Source organism: Heterodontus francisci, chromosome 11, assembly GCF_036365525.1.
Source record: "Heterodontus francisci isolate sHetFra1 chromosome 11, sHetFra1.hap1, whole genome shotgun sequence".
Taxonomy (NCBI): Eukaryota; Metazoa; Chordata; class Chondrichthyes; order Heterodontiformes; family Heterodontidae; genus Heterodontus; species Heterodontus francisci.
The window spans coordinates 21,148,689-21,172,473 of NC_090381.1; the positions used below are offsets into that span (position 1 = coordinate 21,148,689).

Here is a 23,785-nt window from a genome sequence, read left to right on the forward strand (position 1 = left end):
AAAAATGCTCTTGGGCAGGGGTATTATTATATGGGGGGGAAATAAAAACCCATTTAAGTTCTAGAATATTTACACAATTGTGACCCTTTCAGAGGAGTTATATTGCTAATCTTTCTGGCGCATGGTCTAAATCATTCATATTGTTTGTTAGGAGCTGAAACTCTGATTTGAATTCTTTCTTCATGTAGATTGAGCACATGCCTTCTTGGTCCACCCAAATATTGAGTGGAAGGCTAGCCCAGGAATACTCGTCCCTAAGACATGGGAAGGTCAGCACTGCCATGGAGGGATTCAGGAATGGTCCGTCAAAGTGAAAACCATTAGGAAACCCATACCAACCTGGCAATGGAGCAACAATGCAGCCCGTTGTTGGCGTACAGCATGGCCACCGTATTGTGAAGTCCACTGATTACTTCCTGCAGGCAAAGCTTGAATCATACCATAGAGCTGGCCTGCACGACCCCCAGGCTTGAGTTGAGCTTGTTGGACAGAACGTTGGGGTAGTAATGCTGTGTTTTTGAACTCCGAGTAGATGTGCATGTTGGTACCAATCACAAATAGGAAGTGAAAGCAAAATACTGCAGATGCTGGAAATCTGAAATAAAAACAGGAAGTGCTGAAAATACACAGGTCAGGCAGCATCTGTAGAGAGAGAAACAGAGTTAATGTTTCAGGTCCTTGACCTTTCAATAGAACTGTCAGGTTCATGAAAGGTCACAGACCTGAAATGTTAACTCCGCTTCTCTCTCGACAGATGCTACCTGACCTGCTGAGTATTTCCAGCACTTTCTGTTTTAACAAATAGGAAGTACGTGTCTATAGGGCTGCTAGCAATACCTGGATGATTAATTTTCCATCCATCGAGTCTCCTGGTGAAACTGAAAGCATTGGAAACCTTATGACCACACCTTATTGAAATGCTCAAGGCCAAGATGAATAACTTTTTTGATTAGGTAAGCGCATGAAGGAATGCCAAGTGAAGATAGGTAAGCGGAATTGAGGTACAGATCAGGCATGATCTCACTGAATGATGGAATAGTCATTGGGGCTTATTCCTATGTCCCATATTTCATTTTTTTTTAAAACTGCAGTGATTGTGTTGACATGATCTTGGCAGAATATTTGGATTATGGATGATGGTACCAGTATGACCAGTATCGAAGTCTCCCCACTTGGCTTTACCTCCCACCACATGCCCCTCCCAAACTGCAGTGATGGTATGGCCTTAATTACCAAATCTCACCTTGGTCTGTCACCCTAGTCCTCTGGTGATCACCTAGTCTTCTTCCATCCCCACTCTCCTCTCCAAAATTCTTGCTCTTTACCACCCAGCCAAGCCCTAGACCAGCTTTCTCACCGCTTTCCTCTCTCAGCATCTGCTCAGAGTGACATCTCATCCTCTAATTTCAACCTCCATCTCATTTCACCTCACCTCTTCCCTTCTCCCGAGTTCACTGCTCTCCCTTAACCTCTCCCTCCTTATAAAAATACACCTCCCTAGATTCATACTCCTCGACCTTGCCATTTCACTTGTCCTCTCTATTCACAACACCTCCGTCAGAGACGAGACCATCTGATAACTGCTCTGTATCTGGCTCCACTCCCTTCCAACCCCATTTCCTTCCCTAGAACAAATTTCCACGCCTGCCCCCCTCCCCCCACAGTCATTTAAAATGGCACTAACTCACCAAACTATTAGCCCCCTTTGTTTGCATGGATACATCTACAAGTGTTGTTCTACTCCATCACACCCTTACCCCCAGTAAAACCCTTACAATTTCCCCACCCTGGTCCCACTGGTACAGCTCCCATTTTCGCTATATTAAGTCCAAGAGACACCATCTTCAATGCATGTTATACGCAACTGATTTAGCCAACCACCACCAGATCTGGCTGCATAATATCAAACACCATTGGTGTCTAACTCTCCTCTGCTAAAACTGCACACTGTTCCAGGACCAGCCTGGAATGCAAAGATAGTTATTAGTGGAGAAAAGCTGTGGGCTATCACCTAAAACTCCTCTCTCCTTCCTCCTCCAGCGACATGTGGATTTTTGTCAAAAGATTTGTAACATCTATGCAGCTACCCCTGCTGCATTCATCCTTTCCCCACCAAACCATACTTCATATGTTTGGGCCCTTGCACTTGTTCTATACTTGCACCTGTCTAGTTTCTCTATCTTCCCCTCATGGCCTCAGAGCTCACCTCATCCCCATTCTCAAACAGATCACCCAGTTCCTTTCAGGACCCCATTCTAGCTGATATTGTAAATGGTTTCTTCCCCTCAGGAAGTGTCCCTCTCCCAGTCAAATGATCCGTGATCACATTCTTTTCAAAAAACCTACCCTTGACCTGTGTCCTTGTGCACTTACCATCTTATCTCCAACCTCCCTTTCTTCTCCAAAGTCCTTGAACTGGTTGCCTCCCAAATCCATGCTCTTTCCCTCAACTCCATGTTTGAACCCCTCCAATCGGGTCTCCACCCCGCCACAGCACCGAAATAGTCCTAATCAAAATCAAAAATGACGCTTTCAGCAACTGTGGTGCACTATCCTGCCTCATCCTGCTCAACCAGTGAACAGCTTTTAACATGGTTCAGTACACCATCCTTCAACATTTTTTTTTGAACAGTGGTGTGATGTTTACAATTCTCCAGTCCTCTGGCACCACCCCAGAGTCTGAGGAAGACGGAAAAATCTTGGCCAGTGCCTCCACAATTTCCATCCTCACTTCCTTCAGTATCCTTGGATGCATCTCATCTGATCCTGGTGCTTTATCCACTTTAAGTACAGACAACCTATCTAATACATCCTCCTGATCAATTTTAAACCATTCGAGTGTCTAAATTACCTCCTCTTTCAACATTGCCTGGGTTGTATCTTCTTCCTTGGTAAAGACAGATGCAAAGTATTAATTTAATACCTCAGCTATGCCTTCTGCCTCCATGTGTAAATCCCCTTTATGGTCCCTAATCGGTCCAACTCCTCTTACCACCCTTTTACTATTTATATGTCTATGGAAAACTTTAATGTTAGCTGCCAGTCTCTTTTCATGCTCTCTGTGCTTCATTTATTTGCTTTTTCACTTCCCTTCTGGACCTTCTATATTCAGCCTTGGTGCTCAATAGTATTTTCTACCTGCAATTTATCCCAAGAACTTTATCTTAATCTCTATCTCTTTTGTCATCCAGGGAGCTCTGGATTTGTTTGCCCTACTTTTCCCCTTCAAGGGAGCAAACCTTGACTGTGCCCGAACTATCTATTCTTTGAAGGTAGCCCATTGTTCGGCCACTGTTGTTCCTGCCAACCTTTGACTCTGTTCTTACCCCATTGAAGTTGGCTCTCCCCCAGTTAATTATTCTTACTTTGGATTGCTCTTTGCCCTTTTCCAACCCCATATCCTTTCCTTCACAAAGGCCACCTGCTTGAAAATCCACAATAGTCGTTCACTTCCGCAGATCTACTGTAGTCATTTCCAGACTCTATTATTATGGCCTGCCTCCCCTTCACCAACCTTGATATTTTGAATCAATTGCTAACCACATCCTATCCCACACTAAGTCATGCTTACCTATCACCTTTGCTGCTACCCTTTGACTGCTTGTCCTCCAATGCCCCAAATTTAAAATTTTTGGTAAATGGTTTAAGTTAATTTGGCAGGGGCATGGGCACCAGAAATAATTAGAGAGGGGAACATAGGACATAGGAAATAAGAGTAGGCCTTTCAGCCCCTTGAGCCTGCTCTGCCATTCAACCAGATCATAGCTGATCTTCAACCTCAATGCCATTTTCCTGCACTATCCCTTGATATCTTTAATACCTGGAAATCTATCAATCTCAGCATTGAACATACTCAATGACTGGGCCTCCACAGCCCTCTGGGGTAGTGAATTCCACAGATTCACCACCCGAGGTGAAGAAATTCCTCCTCATCAATCCTAAATGGCCTACCCCTTATTCGGAGACTGTATCCCCTGGTTATAGAACCCACCCCCAACAAACCCAAGCCAGAGGAAACATCCTTCCCGCATCAACCCTGTAAGAATTTTCTACATTTCAATGAGATCATCTCTCATTCTTCAAAACTCTACAGAATAAAAGCCCAGCCTCCTTAATCACTCCTCATAGGACAATCCCACCACCCCAGGAATTAGTCTGGTGAACCTTCACTGCATTCCCTCTATGGCAAGTACATCTTTCCTTCAATGAGACCATCAAAACTGTACACAATACTCCAGGTGCAGTCTCATCACGGCTCTATACAATTACAAGGTATCTTTACTCCTGTACTCAAATCCTCTTACAATAAAAGGCCAACATACCATTTGCCATCCGAACTGCTTGCTGTACTTGCAAGATGGCTTTCGGTGACTCAAACAAGGACACCCAGATCCTCTTGGACAACACCACTTCCCAATTCTCACCATTTAAGAAATACTCTGCATTTCGGTTTTTCCCACCAAAGTGGATAACTTAACATTTTTCCACATTATATTCCATTTTCTTGCCCACTCACTTAGTCTGTCTAAATCCCCTTGAAGCCTTACTGCATCCTCCTCAACTCACATTCCCACTTAGCTTTGTGTCATCAGCAAACTTGGAAATATTACATTCGGTCCCCATATCCGAACCACTGATATAGATTGTGAATAGTTGGGGCCCCAAGCACTAATCCTTGCAGTACCCCACTAGTCACAGCCTGCCAACCTGAAAATGAACCCATGATTTCTACTCTGCTTTCTGTCTGTTAACCAATTCTCAGTCCATGCCAGTATATTACCCTCAATCCCATGTGCTCTAATTTTGTTTATTAACCTCTTGTGTGGGACCGTATCGAAAGCTGAAAATCCAAATACACCACGTCCACTGGTTTCCCCCTTATCTATTCTGCTAGTTACATCTTCAAAAAATTCCAACAGGTTTGTCAAACATGATGTCCCTTTCATAAATCCATGCCGAATCCTACAATTATTTTTGAAGTGTTCAGTTATCAAATCCTTTATAATAGATCCTAACTACTGATGTCAGGTTAACAGGTCTGTAGTTCCGTTTTCTCTCTCCCTCCTTTCTTAAATAGTGGGGTTACATTTGCTACTTTCTAATCTGCAGGAACAGTTTCAGAATCCGTAGAATTTTGGAAGACGACCACCCATGCATCCACTATTTCTACAACACCTCTTTCAACACTCTGGGATGTAGATCATCAGGTCCAGGGGATTTATCAACTTTCAGTCCCATTAACTTCTCCAGTACTACTTTAAAAAAAAAATTTCTTTGTTTCCCCATTTTCACTAATCCCTTGGTTCTTTAGTATTCCTGGGAGATTTTTTTGCACCTTCCTCCATGAAGACAGACACCAAGTATTTGTTTAGTTTCTCTGCCATTTCCTTAATCCCCATATAAATTCTCCTATCTCTGCCTGTAATGGGCTCACATTTGTCTTTGCTATTCTTTTCCTTTTTGCATATCTACAGAAGGTTTTACAGTTCATTTTTATGTTTGAAAGCAAGATGCAGAGGACTGGGAGTAACAAATAGTGCAAGAGTTAGTTCAGAAATAGGAAACAGTCTAAGATGGATTGGGAGTGCACGTATGTAAATGCACAAAGCCCAAGGACAGTGAGCTGCAGGCACAAGTCGCTACATGGGACTATGATACAGTGGCATTAACAAATGCCTAGCTCAAAGGGGAGGATTGGGAACTTCATATTCCTGGCTGCAAGGTGTTCAAGAAAGGAAAATAAAAGAGGGGGTGGGTGATACTATTGATCAAACAAATTATTTAGCACTGGAGAGGTGTGATGTATTTGAAGGGGGCAAAGCCAGAACCTATTTGATTAGAATTCAAAAGGAAAATTACAGGAGCTATTTGGTACTGAGTGTATACTATAGGCCACTCAACAGTGGGAAGGAGATAAAGGAGTAAATTACAGAGCAATACAAGAACTACAGAGACTTAATTATCTTAATATAGACTGGGGTAGTTAATAGTGCTCAACCAAGAGAGGGGAATATAGTGCTGAATATAGTTCTGGGGAATGAAGTCACACAAGTTTCAGTGGGAGTGTATTTGGGGGAACAGTGATTATAATTAGGTTTAGAATAGTTAGTTACAGAAAAAAGGACAATAAAAACATAAAAATATTTAAGGGATAATTTCAGTGAGCTGGAAAGGAATCAGGCCCAGAAAGATTGGAATCAAAAATTGGTAGCAAGTCAGTAATTGAACAATTCAAAGCCTTCAAACAGGAGATGGTTCAGTTAGAGAAGTGACATTCCTATGGAGAAAGGAAGGGCATTCAAAGTTGAAGCTCCCTGGATGACCAAAGATAGAGGTTAAAATGAGATAGAGGCAGTTTCAGTCAAATGCAAGGTTCATAAATACAGTAGAGAATCAAGCTGAATATAGAAAGTACAGAGGAGATTTCAAAAAGGAATAAGTGAGCCAAAAAGAGATAGTACGAAAATAGATTAGTGGCTAGTATCTAAAGGAAACCAAAGTCTTATCTAAAGACAATTAGTAAAATGGTGGTCATAGGAAGGGTAGAACGGATTAGGGACCAAGAATAGAAACCTTAAGGCAGAGGGCCTGGCTGAGATACTAAATGAGTAATTTGGATCGGTTTTCACTGAAGAGCATGTTACCAATTTAGCAGTAAAAGGACAAGGCAGTAGCAATATCAAACAGGATAAAAATAGAGAAATAAAACACAAAAATAAAGAAAATTAAAAGGTTCACAGTCCTCAAGGTGGAAAAAAAATCACTTGGCCCAAATGGGATGCATCTGGTTAATAAGGGAAGTAAGGGTGGAAATTGCAGAGGGTTTGATCACAATCTTCCAATCCTCCTTGGATATGGGAGCAGTGCCAAAGAACTGCAGGAGTTGCATGTGTTACATCCCCATTTGAAAAAGGATGCAGGGGGAAATAAACCAGACAACTACAGGCTAGTTAGCCAAATGTCACTAGTGGGGAAACTTTCAGACAATAATCAAAGACAAAACTGACATTTAGAAAACTATGGGCTAATAAATGAATGTCAACATAAATCTGTTAAAGGGAATTTGTTCTGACGAAAGGTAATCAACTTGAAACTTTAACTGCTTTTCTCTCCACAGATGCTGCCTGACCTGAGTACTTACAGCATTTTCTGTTTTTGTCTGTGAAAGGGAAATTGTGTTTGACTAACTTAGAGTTCTTTGAAGAAAGAGAGGGTTGATGAGGGCAATGTGACTGACGTGTAAATGGACGCAACAGGCATTTAAGAAAGCACCACATAATAACATTTTAGCAGAATTAAAGCCCACGGGATAGGACGGACAGTGGCTGTGTGGATACAAAATTGGCTAAGGAACAGAAAGCAGAGTAGTGAACTTTGTTTTTCCAAACTGGAGAGAGGTATACAGTGGTGTTCCCCAGTGATCAGTATTCGAATCACTCCTGAGATATTAATCACCTGGACTTGGGTATGCAGGGCATAATTTCAAAGTTTGCAGAGGACACAAAACTCAAATGTAGTAAACATTGAGGATAGCAACAGATTTCTAGGGGTACAGAATGATGAAATGGAAAAATTGTGACAGATGAAATTTAATGCAGAGAAATGTGGTGATACTTTTTGGTAGGGTGAGGCGAGACAATATAAACTAAATGGTACAATTTTAAAGGAGATGCAAGAACAGAGAAACTTGGAGGGGGTGGGGGGGGGGGCTGTATGTATACACAAATCTGTGAAGATAGCTAATAAATCCAAGGATCCCAAATACTTTTAATAGAGGCATAGAATACAACAGTAAGGAAGTTACGCTGACCCTTTATTAAAAAACTGGAGTTGGTCAGCATTCTTCCATCTCCGAACGATGAACATGCAGGAAACAATCTATTTAGGTGGGGTGGTGTCTCTTGGTGCACCTTTGCAGATAGCTGTGAAGGCCAATCCTTGAGAGGCAAGTTCTGCCTCAAACACTGCATGTGAAGCTGCCAAGTGACAGAGCTGTTGTTTTTGGTGTTGGTGCCTGTTGCCGAGCTGCTGTAGCAACTGGTCGTCATGGTAATGCACACCAGTCCACAGGATGTTAGGGTCTGAAGTTCTATTAATGGATGATAAATACCTGGTAGTTCGAGATAATAGCATGAACAGGTGTTCTCTTTCACCAGCTAGTGACTCCCAGGTGTGATAGTCTTTTTTTTATTTCCAAAATATACTTTATTTATAAAATCTGTAAAAAAATACATTACAGTTCCAAAAAGCACAAAGGCAAACAATACAAATAGTGCAAAGGAGATCAGTTTCCTTCAATACAGGAGTGAGTTGCCTCACAACCCTTCCATTTCATTTGACATACCATGTACATTTTACAGCAAACAAATATTTTCTGGCTACAATTCGAGGGGTTTTCCATGGATCCAGCCCCTCAGTTCACCTTGGTGGGGGGGGACCTTACACAGTGGTCTTTCCCCATCGAGCCTTTGCCGCGGCCGCCCCTAGGTATGATAGTCAACATTTAGGGCCTTCACGTCACGCTTGCGCGCATCCCTGAAGCGCAGCTTTGGGTACCCCACTGGTCATCTGCCACCTCAACATACAGAAAGTCTTTGGGTATGTAACTGCCTTTCATCTTGCAGACCTGTCTGATCCACCTAAGCTGCCTCTGTTTGATTACTGCAAACACATTTGGGAGCTCTGCCTTTGAGATGATTGCCATATTTTTGATTTTTTCCTGCCAGGATATACCCATAATGCACTGCAGCCAGTAAAGATGGAAATTATTGAGCTTTTTTTCCTGGTAGCTTTAAGTCACCCATGTTTCACAGCCATAAAGCAAGGTGCTGAGAACACAGGCCTAATAAACCATAAGCTGTCCCATGCCTATAACTTGTTCTCCTTGACTATAAGCATCAAGAAAACTGGTCATGGGACACGTGTTGCATCTCCACCCCTGATCAAATTAAACAACACCCCACTGGAAGCAGTTAGCAAATTTTGCTACTTTGGATCTAGTAACAGAATATGTCCCTTGATGCAAAGCTCGATACATATATAGGGAAAGCATCTACTCCCTTTGGCTAACTTGCAAAACGCCCGTGGGATAATACCAAGCTGACCCTTAGGACCAAGCTGATCAGTTTTTTTTAAAAAACTGGAGTATTGTGTTCTATTTTGGCCAACACATTAGGAAAAATGTCAAGGCCTTGGAGAGGGTGGAGAGATTTACTAGAATGGCATCAGGGATGAGGAACATCATTTATATGTGGAGGAACTGGAGAAGATGTGGTTGTTCCTCTTAGAACAGAGAAGATTTGACAGGTGTTCAAAATCATGAATGGTTTTGATCATTTCCAGTGGCAGATGGATCAGAAATCAGACACAGGATTAAGGAGATAGGTTACCGCTGGTTCTTTTGCCAGAAGAAACTTTAATACACAGGGCGTTTTGATCTGGAATACACTGCCTGCAAGGGTGGTGGAAGCAGATTCAATCGCAGCATTCAAGAGAACTGGTTGAGTACCTAAAAGTAGTAAAATTACAGGACTAGGGGTAAAGAGTAGGCGAAATTGGATAACTTTATGGAAAAATTGGCACAGGCAAAATGGGCCGCTGCTGTGCTGTATCATTCTATGATTCTATAAAATCCAACTCTGGCCTGTCGCCCATTTAAGACAGAGATGAGCAATTTTTTCTGAAGGTAGAGTATTTGGAACGCTCTTCCTCAAAAGGCAGTGGAAGCAGAGTCTTTGAAAATTTTTAAGGCACAGGTAGATAGTTTCTAGATAAGCAAAGGGGTTGAAAAGTTATTGGAGGTAGGCGGGAATGTGGAGTTGAGGTTACAATCAGATCAGCCATGATCTTGTTGCATGGCAGAGCAAGCTCGAGGGGCTATGTGGTCTACTCCTGCTCCTAATTCGTATGTTCGTATATCTCCTTCGTTGGCTTGGTATACATTCGTAATTATGCATCTCTGAAGCACCTTGGGACTTTCAATGTTAAAGTCATGATACAAATGCAAGCTTAAAGCTAGAAAGCCATTTTCTTGTTGACTATTACGAAGTAGAAACCCCACTCAGAAGTACCCCCAAATGCACCTTCTGTACACCTGAATTCCATAACCATCAGCACAGTCACCAGAGAGCATCTGCTGACTCGACCACACTTCAGTTCATATATTGTCAAATTTTCTTCAGTGTGGTCAACCCATCCATTTCTCACTACCTTCAAACCAAGGACGAGTCTTCCCTGTTCTAATTTTAAAGATACGCCCACAAATTACAGCCATTTCCAAGCACCGCACTGTATATAAGATTTTGACTTAGAGGTAAAAGTGCTATACATTTATAGTGCACAGCAGTCTTACCAGAGGAAGATAAAAGCAACCAAGAAATATGGCCACCACCAACGACGACTGACCATTCCCTGCTGTATTCTGAGTGCTAGTATTAATTGCACTCAGTGAAGCTGCACTGCAAAGTTACTGTAAAAATGTAAATACACTGATCACGACATTAAGATACAGCAAGCATCACGTGGAAACTTTCCATTTCTCCCCACCCCTCAGCATTTTGAACAGAGTTACAGCATCTTACCAGGAACTGGGGAAAAACCTCTGCATCACTCCTACAGACAGGAAGAGCAAACATGAGCTGAGACATGCATACATTTATTTAGCTCCCTTTAGTTTCTATAAGAGCGCAAAAATGCTGAAGAAATCACTTTCGGGCACACACTCCCATTCACATTACAGGTATTGACTTCATCATCTAAATGCACATATGTGACCGGCCTCAGTCCAGAAAGACACCAGTAATCACAACTTAGAGAAAAGGCCCATATTTCATGCACCAATTAAAAAGTTCAATTTTTAATTAAAAAGTTACCTTAAACTTGTCTGAAGATTGCGACATGGTAGAAGTGGGAGAATTTTCACCTGAAAAAAAAATGTTTTTTTAAAATATACTGAAGACACTGGCAATAAAACACGAGAACAAACTGGGCACTGTTGCCAGTGATCAGGACACAACCTCAACTGTATAAGTTATTCAACTGCAGAATAAAATGGGCAAAATACATCAGTTCAATAACTAATTTGGGCAGCACAGTGGCGCAGTGGTTAGCACCGCAGCCTCACAGCTCCAGCAACCCCGGTTCAATTCTGGGTACTGCCTGTGTGGAGTTTGCAAGTTCTCCCTGTGACTGCGTGGGTTTCCGCCGGGTACTCCGGTTTCCTCCCACAGCCAAAGACTTGCAGGTTGATAGGTAAATTGGTCATTGTAAATTGCCCCTACTGTAGGTCGGTGGTAGGAGAATGGTGGGGACATGGTAGGGAATATGGGATTAATGTAGGATTAGTATAAATGGGTGGTTGTTGGTCGGCACAGACTCAGTGGGCTGAAGGGCCTGTATCAATGCTGTATCTCTATATAAAAAATGGCTGCCCTAAGCATACACATCCATATTTGACTTTGTGAACATTCCTGTCCCCAGAGAGAAAATATTGCAACTGTTGAATAAAGGGCTCTTCTGGCAACCAGTAGAATGAAGTAGCTTTGCTGTGAAATGAGACTCAAGCAAAGCACTTGTTCTCCTGAAAACAGGATGCAGCAACAGCACATCTATGTACCACTCTTCTGCTTTTACATTTGGTCTGGGGAGTCAATAGAGATTGCAGACAGATGCACAGCACTGCTTCCCAGGATTTAATTAACTGAAACCAGCTTCCATATCCTTATGACTTGGCAATTCCTGCAACCTGTTTAGGTCGTTTGTATAGTTTGATGGAGATCGATATACCTGCAGCACTTCTATTGTGTTAATACAAAGCAGTTTATAGTTAACAAAGGCTCAAAATGGCAACCTCGAATTTGCAACTGTCGTCAGCTAGGACAATTTTACCTCAGCTCATTTGCTGCTGAAACCCTAGCCCATGTCCTTGTTGCTTTTAGACTTGACTATTCCAATGCTCTCCTGGCCAGTTTCCAATCTTCTGCCCTTCATAAACTGGAGTTCATCCAAAACTCTACTGTCCATATCTTAATTCAAACAAAGTTCCATTCACTCATCACCACATGCTTGTTGACCTACACTGTCTTCCAGTCCAACAGCACCTTGATTGTTTTCAAATCCCTCCACGGCCTTACCCCTCCCTATTTGTGACCTCCTGCAGTCTTACAAACCTTCTGAGATATCTGCACTTCTCCAATTCTGACATTTTGTGCATCCCCAATATTAATTGAGTTCAATAATTTCAGAGCATGACAGCCCCCCATTTTACTTTCATTTTTTCTTCCTTTTTTTTATATTCTTTTTTTACATTTTTTACAATTTTTTTTTTGCATTTATTTCATTTCATCTTAGTCTGTTCAGTTTGCTTACCCACTGTTTTTTTCAGGTTTGCACTTGCTGCTGTTCAATATTCAGTATATTAACACCTAATCTGTACTAATGCTTTGTCTTTCAACACACCATTAACATATTGTTTGCCTATGCTCCGTGACCTTTTGGTCAGCTATGTGGCCTGGTCCAATCTAGACCTCCTTTGTTATCTCTTGCCCCACCCCCACCTCACTTGCTTATAACCTGTGACTTTTCTAATATTTGTCAGTTCCGAAGAAGGGTCACTGACCCAAAACGTTAACTCTGCTTCTCTTTTCACAGATGCTGCCAGACCTGCTGAGTGGTTCCAGCATTTCTTGTTTTTATTTCAGATTTCCAGCATCATCTTTCTCAGCTATGGATAGAGGGGGGAAAAACACTAGAGTAATGCTCCTGACCATTATCCAGTGACCATCTAATGCAAGTCAATGTGACACTGGATGAGAAAAGAACTGGATGGAGCTTTGATGATCCACCAAATAGTCTGCCTGTTCACACAAGAACAATGACTACTATGTGAGCCATTGTAACACAGAACAGCAATCAGCTGCGGAACTGAACCCGAACATGTACCACCACCCTCAGACAGAGTTAAGGAGGGAAAATCAGAGGGTAGGGTGGGGGAAATGTGAAAAAACTGACAAGCATGTCAAAGTTCAGCACAAGTACTACAACTTAAGTTTGATGCAGCGGGTCTCAGAAGAACATGGACTTGTGAGCGTGTTTTTTGGAATGGAGAAATGCTAAGTGGACTACTCCAGGAATTGATTTTGGAAATTTTGTTTCCAATTATCAAAAACTTGCATGCAGAAACTCAATGCAAACTGGCAAAATTCACAAATCAGAGGCAGCCTGGGAGCTACATACGGGGAAGGGGGAAACAAAATCTTGTAATCCAGCCTATGCTTCAACACTATCAACCAGTCTCCTTACTGTGATTTTAGCACCAATTATCCCTTTTCCAAAAGGAATTCTTCCAATCTTTTTTCTACATGCTGCCATGGATTCCTGGTTTACCATCCCACTTGTAATCTGTTCTAAATTCTATTACCCTTTTATGAAGAAAAGCTGTCTGCATTTTTTATTTTCTGTTGACTGCTTTAACTTTAAAGTGTGCCTTTTAGTCAATTCCTGTAACCAACAAATAGGGTTCCTAGGTCTAAAAAGGATGCAAAGGTCTTCTTTGTCGGTAACTATCTCGAAGAAAGTAACAATTCACCCTGAGCCATTATCATATGCACCTTGTGGATAATTACAATTGCCAAAGCTTGTGACCAGGTCTTCAAACTGGACGTCACACCAATTTAAAAAAAACTAATGTTTTTTTTAAATTAAAGAACATCGTTCTCATGGGAGTCCAGGAAGCAACATACACCTTCAGGCTTTAAAACAGATTAACAGATCTTTTACCAACCCTCAAAAACCCCAAGGAAAAGGCACTGCTGAAAGATTTCCCAGTATACTAAATCAGGATTGTCTGAGGGATTCCACTACCTGACTCCAAGCACTCCAGCGAGTCAAACAGCCTATTATCCCCATCATTCTTCTTTGGCCTCCTTATCACGAGAGACAATGGGTAAGCGCCTGGAGGTGGTCAGTGGTGTGTGGAGCGGCGCCTGGAGTGGCGATAAAGGCCAATTCTAGAGTGACAGGCTCTTCCACAGGTGCAGCAGAAAAATTTGTTTGTCGGGACTGTTACATCCCCATCATTAATCATTTAGTAACAAACAATAGTGTTCAGAGGAACTGAAAAATTTCAATTCCCCTATGATTTTTCCTTCAGGAGTGCTCACAGTAGTGTCCAGGAGATTAATCTTTAATGCCTGGAGACTCCAGGACAATTCTGGAGGGTCGTGACCTGAAGTACACCCCATGAACTTAATTATCTGCATCTTTTTGTGTTTCTCTCCAGGACACAAATTTTAAAAAAATTAAAAGTGAAGATTTTTGCTAACTCCTACTATAGCCTGCAGAACAATACCCCACCCAACAGCTCACTGCTACAGATCAAAATTTAAAAAAGGTTTAGTGTTCACACGTGAGAACGCAGCCCTGCATTCCACAAATGGAAGGATTTTTTGCAATTATGATGTACATGTGCATTTACATGGGAGGAGATGATACTATAAGGATGCATTTTGACTGTTCATAATGAGATCTTTTCAGCAACCTCGGCCATTCACTTCCATGCTGGATTAATCAGAATTAATTTTACATATAACAGCTTACACGCTTTGTAGACTATTACTGCTTGATCACCCAGAGCACACCTATACAAGTCCAAACTATAGTAATGTCACAACACTGCATTACTTTGGACTTAAAATAATTGAAGATTTTCATCAAAAAGTTTCCAATAACCAGTTAAAAAAATATCCAGAGCTGCAGCTAAGGTATTGACACCCTGAACCTAGAACTATGAAGCAGCATATTCAGCAAAGCCATATATTAGGAATGTATTTCATGTATAAACCCATTCAGAACACTACTTAATATCCAAGCCACCAGAGAATGTTATAAACAGAATTTAGAACACATATCCAACAAGGATGCTACTATTCAAACCATTTCACTTTTGACAACTGGAAAACAGGGTCATGAGACAATTGGGAGTGTAAACCGCATCTAACAGGGGTGCTCAAAAAAAGGGTGAAAAGAATCTACCATCCATGTCTATGACTTCCCGCTTCCTCTGTAAATTTCCAGATAGGACTGAGCAAACACCAATAAACTACAGCACCAGTTCACACTAAGTTTCACATCTCACAGCAGAACAATCACAACCATCTGAGATACTGCTGCTGTACACAGCTCGCCGTCATGGGCTATGGTAAATCCCTGGTTAAAGATCAATAAACTGTCTCCAAATCTGACTGCAAGCTGTTTTTGAACAGACATTGGTGGGACCAGGATGAGCAACAAATTCCTTCCTTTTACAGGGAGCTAATTTAGGGGGAAAAAAAAAAATCGATCCAAAGAATGTATAAAACAGAAAATGATATGAGCTCTGATGAAAGGACATCGACTTGAAACGTTAAGTTTTCTTCTCCATAGATGCAGCGTGACCCAAGTATTTCCAGAATTTTCTGTTTTTATTTCAGATTTCCAGCATCTGCAGTATTTTGCTTCTGTAAAATTATATTTGAGTTCAGCTGTGATTCTGTAATCAAATGATCCAAGACATTTTTTACGGAACCTAAGGCAACTGTGTGTTGTGGAATCTTATCTTGGGGTTCAGAGAACTCCACTGTAATGAAACATGCTAACATTCAAGAATTTGTTGCTTTCCCACTGGCAGCAGCTTGGGGATGCCCCATTAGCAATTTGTTCAGAAGCACGGAGATGTGAGAGTGTAGCACTGCTTCTATGGTCTGTTTAAGTTATAGAGGAGGTTCAGTTTTGAAGTTTCCACTAAGTGTTTGAAACAAAGTCACATCAGATGGCAAATGCAGAATTGCTACTGGCCAATGGTTTGAAGCATATGTACTGTAGGAAGGTCAATGTGTCTCCTCAGCCAGCAAGAGAACTTTGAGAGAGAGAGAGAGAGAGAGAGAGAGAGAGAGAGAGAGAGAGAGAGAGAGAGAAAAGTAAAGAACCTCAAATTTATCAAATAAATGTTCAAAAATGTCAAATGGACAAAAATAATTACTAGGGGACAAAGTGAATCATATTTAAAAGCTTCACTAGTTTGGAGACCCCCCCCCCACTCTTTTGTCCTGCCCAAAGCTCTGAAACCTATCTCACCACTTTCAAGTTAAACAAGGTAATAAACTGTCCCAAGGTGTTGTTTCACACAAGCATTATCAAAGAATTTGAGATCGAGCATCATAAGGAGACCTTAGGACCAGTGACTAAAAGCTTGGTCATAGAGGTAGGTTTCAAGGAGTGTCTTAAAAGGAGAGAGTGGGTAGAGGGGTTTAGGGAGGGAATTCCAGAGGTTAGGGCAGGGGCAGCTGAAGCCAAAGCCACCAATGATGGAGCAAAGTTAGTGAGGATGTGCAAGAGACCAGAATTGGAAGAATGTGGCATTTTTGTAGGGTTGTAGGGCTGGAAGAGATTACAGATCAGGAGTGCAAGGCTATGGAGGATCTGAACACAGGAGAATTTTTTTTTTTTTTAATGAAGCATTGCTGGACTGGGAGCAACAGCTCTGATCCTGTGAACCAACACAAGTGGCTTCCTCCTCCTTTCCACCAAACATTCCAAAACACACCATCTCAATAGGATTCATACAAAATAGATGTCCTGAGTTGAAAAACAGTTCAACATCCTAAAATTAGTAATGTGAATTACTAATTGGAGCTTTGTTTTTAAGCAAAGTTTACTTTGCTTAGAAGCCCAATGATGCTAAAAGTAGTAGAGGCAGTGACACTAAAATGAAAGAGTAAATAAGGACACCTGCATATGGAAACAGAAGATTGATATTTATAGCATTGGCTGAGTTTCACAGCTGATTACTAGGAAGTTGCACAAAAGACAAAGGTGTAGGGAACAAAGGAATTTTACCCCTAAGCTTAAAAATTGCAGCAAAAAGTACTGGTCTTTTACACTGTTAACCTTGCACAAAGTCAATCTCTCTCAGCTCTGCATCACTTACCGCACCACCCTATCTGCATTTCTCATCTATTTAAGGTGTCAGGTACAGTCAGTCATACATCCTCAATTTAATATTCACCTATTACATCAACAGTCCAAACCATGGAAAGTAAAACTGAACTATATTCTGAATGAAAATTCAACTTTTGTTACTGACCAATTTATCAGGAAAATTTTCTTGAAGCAACGTTTCAAGTTGCACCTTTGTTTAAAAAAAAAGTTAACTACATTCTCACTTTATGCACAAGTTTTGTACAGCCACATGCTCGCCCCACAGCGAAGTAGTACACAGCAACGGCAGCCACAACTCACACTAGTCAACGTAGCCAGTCAGCAATTAAAAAAGGAGCTATTTGATATCTGACCAGACCAAAAGAAACATGCAAAAGGAAGCTCACTCAGTTCAGCTTAGTTCATCCACCTAGAAAAAGCTAGTCCCAACACAGCATCCACTGCCTCTTAAAATGATTCCAAGGTTTTTGTTTCCATTACCGAACCAGCAATTTATCCCAATAGCCACATTTAAAAGAAAAGAAAAGAACTTGCAATTCTAAAGCACCTTTCATGACCAGACATCTCAAAGTGCTTTACAGTCAATTAAGTACTTGTGAAATGCAGTCACTGTTGTAATGTAGGAAACGCACCAGCCAATTTGCACACAGCAAGCTCCCTCAAAACACCAATGTGACTATGATCAGATAATCTATTTCAGTGATGTTGATGGAGGGATAAATATTGACCAGGACACCGGGATAACCCCTTTACTCTTCTTCAAAATAGTGCCATGGGATCATCTGCATCCACTTGAGAGGGCAGGCGAGGCATGAAACAAGCACATACCTCAAAATAGGAAACAAAACTCCATTTCTACATTTAAGAAACTGTGGTCAACAACCAAGGTCAGAGACATTATTAAAACAGAAGTTTAATTATGGCTTAAACAATGCAAGGAAATGTGGAAATCCAACGAACAGAACTATAAAACTCAAAAAGGGATACAAAAAGTATGAACAAAACCTTGCAAAAAATATCAAATCAAACAGTAAAAGTTTTTATACATACATTAAAGAGTGTGATAAAGGGCCCATTAAAGACAGATAAAAATGATATCATGGATAATAAGGAAATGGCAGGCTTGTTAAATTGATACTTCGCATTCATTTTCACAGTAGAGGAAGAGGACTAAAACCTGCAAAGGGAACTTAAAAATAAGTAAAATGGAGGAACTTATTGGATTTAATACAACTTTCATGATAATGGGAACAAAAAAACAGGATAAGGCAAGACGAATCTCTAGACCTGATTGGTTTCCACTCTCCGAAATTAAAAAGGCAGAGAAATTACAGATGCATTAGTCAAGATTTTCCAAAGCTCCCTGTATTCAAGAATAACACCTTCAAATTGAAATTATCACTATTATTTAAGACAGGAAACTGCAGAGCTGTCAGTTTAACAGTAGTTGTATAGATGTTATTGGAATTTACCTTCAGGGACAGTGGGACTGAGTATTTGAACAAGATCTGAGAGTCAGCATGGATTTATGAAAAGTGGATCATGTCTGACTAACCTAGTTGACCTTTCTGGGAGGTCACTAACATGGTGGATAGGGGTAATAAAAACAAAAAGTGCTGGAATTACTCAGTAGGTCTGGCAGTATCTGTGGAGAGAGAAGTAAAGTTAACATTTCAGGTCTGTGACCTTTCATCAGACTTAGAGTCTGTAAATACGATACAGTACGCAATGGACTTCATTTAGTCACCATGACCATAACCACCTTTATATCATATGCTTTTGTGTATGGTGCACAGAAAATGCTTTGTACAGGTCCTGGTCAATATTTATCCCTCCATCAACATCACTAAAATAGATTATCTGGTCATATTCACATTGCTGTTTGAGGGAGCTAGCTGTGTGCATATTAGCTGGTGCGTTTCCTACATTACAACAGTGACTACACTTCACAAGGGCGGCACAGTGGCGAGCACTGCAGCCTCACAGCTCCAGCGACCCGGGTTCGGTTTTGGGTACTGCCTGTGCGGAGGTTGCAAGTTCTCCCTGTGACCGTGTGGGTTTTCTCCAAGTGCTCCGGTTTCCTCCCACATGCCAAATACTTGCAGGTTGATAGGTAAATTGGCCATGGTAAAAAAAAAAATGTCCCTAGTGTAGGTAGGCGGTAGGAGAATTGAGGGAAGGTGGGGATGTGAGAGGGAAAAATGGGATTAAATGTAGGATTAGTATAAATGGGTGGTTGATGGTCAGCGCGGACTCGGTGGGCCGAAGGGCCTGTTTTGGTGCTGTATCTCTCCATGACTCTACTTAATTGTCTGTAAAGCGCTTTGAGATGTCTGGTCACAGACCTGAAACATTAACTTTGCTTCTCTCTCCATAGATGCTGCCAGACCTGCTGAGTAATTCCAGCACTTCGTGTTTTTATTTCAGATTTCCAGCATCTACAGTATTTTGCTTTTATTATGGTGGATGAGGGAGCGGCTATGGATGTTGTCCATTTCCAGAAAGCATTTGGTAGGCTCTGCACAAGAGATTAGCAGCAAAAATTAAAGCACATCGAATTGGAAGTAAAAGCAAAATTCCGAAGAAGGGTCACGGACCCGAAACGTTAACTCTACTTCTCTGTCCACAGATGCTGCCAGACCTGCTGAGTATTTCCAGCATTTCTTGTTTTAATTTTAGAATTGGAAGTAACTGTAACGTAGGTTAATAACTGGTTGGCAGGAGACACATTAGGGATAAAGGGAATATCGGATTGGCTGGGTGTGACATCTAGTGTCCCCCAGGGATCTGCACTGAGGCCTCAGCTTTATTTATACACACATATAAGGAGCAGGAGTAGGCCATTCAGCCCCTCAAGCCTGCTCCCCCATTTGATAAATTCATGGCTGATCTGATTGTGGCCTCAACTCTATTTTCCTGTCTACCTGTTATAACCTGTGAAACCCTTGTCAATCAGGATTCTAACTCAGCCTTTTCATAACCCGGTGAATCCTAAGAGCATGCACATGGACATCAGATAAGGACAAGTGTTCCAACAGGCAGTACTTTCAGGAGAGAGAGAAAATTTGAGGGTGGGGTGGGGAAAGAAAGAAAGATAATTTTTTCAAAACTAAAATTACAGGATATAAAAACATAAGCTACATCAGCAAACCCTACAGAGAAATTTTATATCAGAGACAATCTTGTGGTTTTGGCACATGGTAAAGAACTTGGAGATGCCCCTGGTAGCTGCTTTGTACATATTAAAGTAGAACAAATAGGTCAGACTTACTCAGCTGGCTGAACACAAAGCAAGCTGATGTCACCTTGTCGTTCATTTTTAAAATGAGAATCCAGATCACTACCCAGCTCAAGAGAGAAACCCACAGTCATACTAACCCCTCTCAGCATGTGACTCAATCTCTCAATCTGCTAGCTGCTCAACATAGCAAGAAGAAATCCAATGCTGTAAACAATGCACTGAAAGAATTGAAGCAGAGACATTCGTGCAAAGCTTAGTCCCCAAGCACGATGTCCTGCATTTGTAAAAGCTGTGGTGTCTGACCTGTATAAAGCATCTTCTGTGCACCATTCACAAAGGCATATTATATAAAAGGTGGTTATGGTAATGTTGACTAAAGGAACTCCATTGCACACTGTATAGTATTTGCTACCACTCGAAGTCTGTACATTTGTTCCTCTTTCTCCTCTGCCCTTGAAAGTGCTGACTCAAGCTGCAATACACTTCCACAGGTTTTATCAGATAAAATCAGTTTCTCAGCATAAACTACCCACAGTACACTGCAACCCCACATGAATTTAACCCTGTTTCAGATAGCTGCAATCTCCATTAATCACTAAAATCTTTTTATGAAGACGGGGGTGGGGTGACTGAAGTACTGACTGAGCACTTTGTATGTCTTCACAAAAGAGGATGAAGTTAATGTTATAGTTGTGGAAGGGGAATTCGAGACAGAATAAAAATAGATAGAAAAGAGTGATGCTAAATAGGTTGGCATTACTCAGTGAACAGGTCACCCAGTACCAGATGAGGTGCATGCTAGGTTGCAAAGGGAAGCTAGGGTGGAGACAGCAGAAGCTCAAACCACAATCTTTCAATCCTCTTGGGATATGGGAATGGTGGCGGAGGACTGCAAATGTTACACTTCTAGGAGGGAGATAAACCTGGTAGCTACAGGTCAATCAAGCTAAAGATAGCAGTGGGAAAGCTACTAGAGGCCACTGTCAAGGCCAAAAGTCTCACTTGGTGAAGCATAGGTTACTAAGCCACAGTCAGCACAGATTTAAAACGAATCATGTCTGACTAGCCTGATTGAGTTCTTTGACAAAGTAACAGACAGTTGTTGAAAGCAGTGTGGTAGATTTTGTACATATGGACTTTCACAAGGCATTTAATAAAGTATCACTTAACAGTCTTATTCAGAAACTAGAAGCGCATGGCATTAAGAAACGTTAGTAACTTGGGGATGTAACTGGCTATGGGATAGGAGGCAGAGAGTAGTGGTGAATTATGTTTTCCTGACTGGAGAGAAGGACTGAGGGGAAGGTGTTAGGACTATTGCTGCATATATGGAATTTATATATGCACACAAATATCTCTTTTTATATATATGAAAAGCACATTGTTCTGTATGAACAAGATATATACAATTTATATAAAATAACCTGGACTTGGCTATAGAGAGTATAATTTTAAAGCTTGCAGATGATACAAAAAATTTGGCAATGTAGTAAATAGTGAGCAGGATAGTAGCAAACTTCAGGAGGACAGACTGGTGAAACAGGCACACATGACAGATGCAATTTAATGTGGATAAGTGTGAAATTATGAACTTTAGTAGGAATAACATGGAGAAGCAGGTATAATCTAAATGGTACTATTTTGAGGGGGGGGGGGGTGCAAGAGCTGAGGGACTTGAGAGTACTGCTACTGCATCTAACGTAATATATCGCAAAGCACTTCAAAGAAGCATTATACCAAACTACATAATATTAGGCCAGACTCCCAAAAGCTTGGACAAAGAAGTGTCTTAAAGGAGGCAAGAGCTGTAGAGAGACAGAGAACTTTAGGGAAGAAATTCCAGAGCTTAGGGGCTTAGCAGTTGAAGGCACGACCAAAGGTAGGGCGATAACAATCAGGGATCAAAAGGCCAAAATAAGATCAGTGCAGATATCTTGGAGGACTGTGGGGCGGGAGTAGATTACAAAGATTGGCGGAAAGGGGCGAGACCATTGAAGGAGTTGAAAACAATGATGAAATTTTAAAAATTGAGGCTTTTACCAGGAGCCAACGTAGATCAGCAATCACAGAGGTGATGGATGAATGAGACTTGGGGTGAGTTAGGACACGGGCAGAGCTTTGGGTAACCTCAAGTTTAGAGGGGTGAATATGGCAGACTGGCCAGCAGTGCATTGAAACAGTCAAATCTAAAGATTAACAAAGGCATGGAGGGGCAGAGGTGGATTTGGGCAATGTTAGAGGTGGAAATAGGTGGTCTTATGTGCAGATGTGCGGTCAGAAGCTCATCGCTGGATCAACAAATACCAAGCTTGTGCACAGTCTGGTTCAGCCTCCGACAGTCACCAGGTAGATGGATGGAGTCTGTAGCTTGGGAACAGAGTTTGTAGTGCGAACCAAAGACAAAAGCTTCAGTCTTCCCAACTTTTAGTTGGAGGAAATGTTTGCTCACCCAGTACTGGATGTCAGACAGGCAGTCTGATAATGTAGAGTCAAGAGAGGCAGTGGTGAGTTAGAGCTGCATGTTATCAGCATTCATGTGGCACTAACCCTTTATTTTCAGATGGCGTGACCAAGGGGTAGCATGTAGATGTACACACATCTTTGAAAGTTTTAGGGTAAGTTGATAAGGCAGTTAAAAAGTATATGGATTACTTGGCTTTGTAAATAGAGGCATCGAAAACAACAAAGTCATGTTAAACCTTCACAAATCTCATTAGGCAGCAGCTGGATTATATAGTGTGTAATTTTGGCATCACACTTTAGGAAGGATGTCAGGGCCGCGGGAGAGGGTACAGGAGGTTTACCAGGATTATAACAGGGATGAGGAGCTTGAGTTTTGTTGAGAGATTGGAGAAACAGATTGTTCTTCGAGTACAGAAGGTTAAGAGAAGACCCAATAGATCTTTTTCACTCCACCATTAGCAGCCGTGCCTTTAATTGGCTGGGGCCCTAAGCTCTGGAATTCCCTCCTTAAACCCCTCTCCTCCTTTATGGCACTCATTAAAAGCTACTTCCTTAATTAAGCTTACAGGCCTTTGGGTTGCTATCAATTTTATAATCATTGGCACTCCTGAGAAGCACCTTGGGAAATAATACTAATTTAAAGATGCAAGTTGCTGTTGCTATATATATTGACTTCCAGAAGGAACAAAAATGGAACACTATATTAGAGGTAACCTAGTAACATTGATTGGAATATAGGAAACAAAGATGTCGGGAATTTTAAAAATGTAAAATAAAAATGAAAGGTCACAAACCTGAAACGTTAACTCTGTTTCTCTCTCCACAGATGCTGCCAGACCTGCTGAGTATTTCCAGCACTTTCTCTTTTTATTTCAGATTTCCAGCATCTGCTGTATTTTGCTTTTATTAAAAAGATGTACTCCGATTGGCAGCATGTGTCAATTGCCATTTCCCCGGGATCTGTACTGGTGCCTCAGCGTTTCACCATATATTTTCTTTCATCCTAGTCATAATTAAGAGTTGCACATCCAAGTTTGCAAGTGACACTAAATTAGGAAGTTGTGTAGATGGGAGCATAAACTTACAAATATTAAGTGGGCATAACTG

At 41.3% G+C, this 23,785-nt stretch overlaps 1 protein-coding gene across 3 annotated transcripts in view; it reads right to left on the reverse strand.

Annotated features, from left to right (window-relative positions):
* LOC137375124 (septin-2) overlaps nucleotides 1–23,785 on the reverse strand; it is a 114,376-nt gene that overhangs the window by 78,404 nt on the left and 12,187 nt on the right. For all 3 annotated transcript variants that reach the window (XM_068041778.1, XM_068041780.1, XM_068041779.1), the window contains exon 2: nucleotides 10,872–10,921. In XM_068041778.1, the coding sequence (XP_067897879.1) occupies nucleotides 10,872–10,898 (27 nt within the window). In that variant the 5' untranslated portion in view covers nucleotides 10,899–10,921. The remainder of the gene's footprint in view (nucleotides 1–10,871; nucleotides 10,922–23,785) is intronic.